Below are 5885 nucleotides of genomic sequence, written 5' to 3'. Positions count from 1 at the left end.
GGACCCTTTTTAGCGCGGTCCCGACGTCCATATAATTGTAAGTCAATGTGTAATGCTGTGTAATTTTATGCAATAAATAAATAAATAAAAATATTTAAATGTTTGCGCAAGCAGATACTGACTGCTTTTATGATTTAATGCATAGTTTCATAAACTTTTTGTCTCACCGCAGACTTAGACATAATAAAAAAATTCCAACGCCCACCACCACAACAAATAATTGAAATCATGTATTTTTTATATTAATTTAATACAAAAAAACACAAAGAAAAAATATATATTATGTAATATACATATTTGTAATGTAGTTTTTTATATAGACAATTCTTGTTTGCTTGCGATTGCTGATTGGGACTCTTCAGCGCCCACTGGGATAGGGATCAATTTGGGAACTAAGATATAATGCGTAAAAATATTGTCAGACGTAAAATGCTGGATAGCTGCATAAATTCAATGTACCGACAAACAACTTGTATAAATATTATACTTTCAACAAACTGAAATATAACTTTCAGACTAAAATACGTAAATGTACATGAACGTACCTAATATATTTCTTTCTACTCTTGTACTTTAATATATATTGTACATTTGACTGCCTTTGTGGCCGAACAGTTACCATGCCGGACTGCCACGCAGAGGTCCCAGGTTCGCTTCCCGGGCCGGGAGAAATATTTATATAGCCTACCTTTATTTCTCTCGTGAGTTTGGGTGTAATTTGTGGTTGTCTATGTATCCGTGGCACCCACCCGCGACACAGGGCTTCCCTAGTACGGGGCTATGTTGAGTGTGTGCGTTATTATTATTATATCGTTGGGGACAGTGCAATTACGCGTAACTGGCATTTGATTATGAGTCTATATTTCGGTAATTTAGTCATCAAATCCGCGTAAATGTCGTGTCTACCAAATTAGTGTGATTTACGGGGATCTATTTTTATCAGTCCGTAGACGATACACATTAATGCTTACTGTGCAAAAATGAAAGCGTAGCCATTGAAATAACAAAGTAATAACATTAAATCCCTCTCCTGCGATATAGTACAATCATATACACAAAATACCTGACCCCCAAGCCGACTTTGCCGACCTATTGGTTCTGAGCACTAGAATGTGGAGAAAATTGTTAAACAAACCTAATCACTTAAGAGCCGTAAAATTTATTTTGGTATGACTCTCTGGTCGTCTCATTTGTGAATGACATTGTAAGAAAGTTTTTAAGCCAATATGATCTTTAAGGTATATTTCTTACTAAAATACAGAATACAAATTTCAACCAGCTTTAGTAAGGCCGTCGTGGCCAAGCGGTATAAGGATTGCTTTGCAAGTTAAGGCAAGCCTTGTTCGAGTCACATTAAAAATAAACTTAAAAATATTACACTTAAAATCGTAGAAAATCATACTACGAAAATTTTCACGAGTTAAATCCATGGTGATGTAGACAACCAATTTCTGAAATGACGCCACAATGGAAAGACAAGAGACAGTCAGATAAAACACTGTGTTCTACAGCCAAAGAGTTCCATTTTCAAATGTTGTAATTACTTTTTAAATATTGTTTATGTAAGTGGCCAGTTCCGGAAACTTATAGTGCGCCCTATGTAACTGGCAGTCTATACAACAAGCCGCACGACCAATTTACTCGGATGTTAAATGACGAAATTTAGTATTGGTTTTAAAAATATGTTGATTATCTTCAAGCAACACTCCACTGTATTGCTTATACAATAAAATTGAAATTGCTTTCATTTAAGATGGCTCTCAGAACCAAAAGTTCCGTTTGGGCAAGTTAGGGGGTCAGGTATCTCATGTATTTTTTTGTAACGTGCGGTGACGGATTAGAATACAATTCACCGCCCCTCTCTTCCCGTGGGTGTCGTAAGAGGCGACTAAGGGATATTGAGCTACCAGCTGCTCCACTGGTGGTAGGGCTTGAAAACCCGGCTGGTTAGTGACCACCGTGCGCATGGTGGAAAACCCGCCAAGTGTTCGCTAGTCGGATGCGTTCCGGGATCAGTCAGCGTACAACCAGAGCCCGAGGCAACGCTGCCGCGACATTTGTGGTCTGTGGAGGCTTCCGCCGAACCAGTGCCAGGACAACTGCATTGACCCGCCGGCCAGGGAGACCCGTAGAAACGGTTGTTCCGCTGGCCGCCCGCGGTACAGTACAGGGGCCCAAGCGTGCTTAACCAGCTCGTGAGGCTGCCTCACCATACCGCGCATAATCTCGGTGTGGTTCGTCGTGCCGGTTGGTGACCGGGAGGTGGGGTCCCGGCGGCCATTCCCGGGGGGGTTCGGGGGCCCTTCCGTCCGGCGGATCAGCGCAACTTGTCTGTAGGCAAGTCTCTGGGGAAGCAGGCCCCGCGATTTGACCGCTTGTGTCGCGGCACTGTTTTCTCGCTTCACGCCTCTTTTTCCCTCCAACATGTTAGCGCAAAGTACAAATTTCGGTCGTACAGCGGTGCACACCCCCACCACTAAAGCGCTCTTTAAGGTGGAGTTCACGAACATTCGAGGACACCACAGTAACATCCACGCCGTCCACCAACATCTTGAATTACCCTGGCTATATGCTTGAAGAGTCCTTCAAAGCGAAAGCTGGGGTCTGCTTGTTTGTCCGGGCAGATGTTTGCTGTCGCCGTCTGCGTCATTTGGAGGACCCCTCCTTCTCCATCCTTGGGGTACATGTTGACCTGGGCAGTCATTGCCGTGTCTACATGTGCCTCTACAGATCCCACCACGGCGACATGGAGACAACTCGTCTCATAGACCACCTTACTCGGGCGGCAGATGACGCGCAGGCGCAGTTTCCTACAGCGGAATTGGTGTTTTTAGGAGACTTCAATGCCCACCACGAGTCGTGGTTAAGTTCCTCTAAAACTGACCATGCTGGAAGAACTGCCCACACATTCGCTCTCACACACGATTTAACCCAACTGGTAAACCAGCCCACCCGGATACCAGATAGGGTTGGTGACGCGCCCTCTTTGTTGGACCTTCTGCTGACGTCTCGCCCGGCTGGATATCGGGTGGAGGTCCAAGCCCCTCTGGGCACTTCGGATCACTGCTTGATATCCACTAAAGTGGCAACGTTACTGCCACCACCACCTACTGTGGCTAAACGCCGCATTTGGCATTATGCGTCGGCAGATTGGGACGGTATGCGGGACTATTTTGCATCCGTTCCTTGGCGGCAGCGCTGTTTTAGTGAGGTGGATCCAACAGCTAGCGCGACTGCCGTTGCTGATGAGATCTTAATCGGGATGGAATACTACATCCCGCATTCGGATGTCGTCAGTAAAGGGAGGCGCAACCGCTGGTTCAACCGCGAGTGTGCTGTGGCTGTTGAGAACAAACAGACTGCATACCGCGCTTGGATCAAGGGTCGAACTTCAGACGATCCCAATACGAACTCACTTAAAACAGCCTACAATAATGCCACCAGGTCTTGCAAAAGAGCGTACATCAGAGCGGATGCTCAGCGCGTCGCACGAGTTGGCCAAGAACTCCTGACGCATCCCACTGGTAGTCGTAGTTACTGGCGTCTGGCCAGAGCCGTTGCGTCGAACTTCTGCCAGCCCTCGCTGCCCCCGCTGAGATATTCTGACGGCAATCTAGCCCACAAGCCGCAAGATAAAGCCGACCTCTTGGCAAATCTGTTTGCGGCTAACTCCTGTCTCGACGACTGTAACGTACAGCCACCAACTCTACCTCACTGTGGCTACACGATGTCTGATATTCGTATCAGACAATGCGATGTGCGTACGCAGCTGCAGTCTCTCGACGTCCGGAAAGCTAGTGGTCCTGATGGTATCCCAGCGATTGTACTTAGGAGCTGCGCAGCTGAGTTGACCCCCGTGCTAACGCGACTGTATCGTCTGTCACTCTCTTCAGGTCGTGTGCCGGACTCTTGGAGAGAGGCTAATGTGCAACCAGTTCCCAAAAAAGGCGACCGATCAGACCCGCATAATTACCGTCCCATAGCCATTACTTCCATAATATGCAAGGTTTTAGAGCGGATCCTTAACAAACAACTGACCCAATACCTAGAAGATCACTCCATAATTAATGATCGGCAGTATGGGTTTCGTTCGAAACGATCAACGGGTGACCTTCTAGCGTACTTATCGCATATTTGGGGTGAGGCTATAGACAAACGTGGCGAGTCGTTGGCTGTTAGCCTCGATATAGCCAAAGCGTTCGGTCGGGTCTGGCACAAAGCTCTTCTCTCCAAGCTCCCGGCGTACGGTTTGCCAGCCCAGTTATGCAGCTGGATTGCCGATTTCCTTCGTGAGCGGAGAATTCGCGTCGTTTCTGACGGCAGCATTTCGAGGTTCGTGAATGTGAACGCCGGCGTACCGCAGGGATCCGTCCTATCTCCCACGCTTTTCCTTCTGCATATCAATGATATGCTTCCACTTGGGAATATTCATTGTTATGCAGATGATAGTACTGTTCATGGGGGATATCACGGATTCCCCGCAGCTGGGCGCGCCGATACTGACAGAGAGCGATCTAATCTTGTCGGTGAGCTCAATAGGATATTGGACCTCATCTCTGCATGGGGATCTAGAAATCTTGTTGAGTTCAACGCCAAGAAAACACAGATTTGCGCGTTAATAACAAAATTGTCGCCGTTCGTTTCCATGCCTTCTCTGATGAGCACAGCACTCTCACCTCAGAGCAGTTTTACCATGCTCGGTATGGAAATCTGCTGTGATTTGAATCCAAGGAGCTACATCGAATCTGTGATCAAAACAGCCTCACGGAAACTCGGAGTCCTGAACAAGGTGCGACGTTTTTTCACGCCGGACCAGTTATGCCTGCTGTACAAAACACAGGTCCGGTCTTGCGTTGAGTATTGTTTCGCACTTGTGGGACGGCTCCGCCAAGTACCTACTCGATGCCTTGGATAAATTACAGCGTCGTGCTACTAGAATTATAGGCGACGAAGAGGTCTCATCACGCCTTGAACCTCTGCAACTGCGTAGAGATGTTGCATCGCTTAGCGCCTTTTACCGCATGTACCATGGTGAGTGCTCTGAAGAGCTGTTCAACCTCATCCCCCCTTCCCCGTTCCTGCTCAGTAGCACGCGTGCTGGCCTTCGTAGTCACCGTTTCACTACCTGCCGCATTCCATCGCGTACTAAAAGGTTTGGTGGCTCCTTTCTCTGCCGCAGGGTTGACAAATGGAACTCCCTTCCGGCACATGTCTTCCCTCCCTCTTATGATATGGGGTCCTTCAAACGAGGCGTGAAGAGGCATATTGTAGGCAGGCAGGGTGGAGGTGGCTAGTGCAGTGAAGGTTTCATCGCTGCACTAGGTTCCTTCACGTTTGGATACCACTTTCCACTTAACATCAGGTGGAGTGGAGTCATTTGCCTGTCATGTATAATAAAATAAAAAAAAATAAAAAAAATGTATATGACTGTACATTTCCTTCAATATTTTAGATAAAGAAGTGATAACTTGGGCTTTCGCAAACTTAAAAATGTATGTCAAGCATTAATAAAATTTGCATGATTACTGTTTTTGTATTATTTCTTCCTCCTGTTGTTCAATATTCGGAATATAGCAAAAAAACAGACCGAATAAGTCGAATAGTAACAGAATATTCGTTGCAACCCTAGAAATAATTAAAAAACAAACAACACAAATCCAATATGAAAATTGGAAACATATTAATTAATGTATTGTCAATATTCACTTATTGATTTATTGTGTATAGTTATTGTTATTGTAACAGAAAGAATACAAACCGTTTAGCAAAAAGACAGAAATCATTGTAAGCCAAAAGAAGACCTCGGGGCAGCCGGAGGTGTCCACCATGGCCATAATCACAGTGAATACGAAGATAGCCACTTCGATGCAGAGCGACCACACAAT

The 5885-nt window shown here is 46.0% G+C and overlaps 1 protein-coding gene across 1 annotated transcript in view; it reads right to left on the bottom strand.

Annotated features, from left to right (window-relative positions):
* Window positions 1-5885, bottom strand: part of LOC113232629 (equilibrative nucleoside transporter 1) — a 67041-nt gene that overhangs the window by 10821 nt on the left and 50335 nt on the right. Inside the window, exon 4 of the mRNA XM_026467400.1 lies at window positions 5759-5880. Within this exon, the coding sequence (XP_026323185.1) occupies window positions 5759-5880 (122 nt within the window). The remainder of the gene's footprint in view (window positions 1-5758; window positions 5881-5885) is intronic.

The sequence above is a fragment of the Hyposmocoma kahamanoa genome, unplaced genomic scaffold, assembly GCF_003589595.1.
Source record: "Hyposmocoma kahamanoa isolate Upper Pololo Valley unplaced genomic scaffold, ASM358959v1 76, whole genome shotgun sequence".
Taxonomy (NCBI): Eukaryota; Metazoa; Arthropoda; class Insecta; order Lepidoptera; family Cosmopterigidae; genus Hyposmocoma; species Hyposmocoma kahamanoa.
The sequence above is the reverse complement of the archived record's forward strand: the minus strand, read 5'-3'. Positions and strand labels throughout refer to the sequence as shown.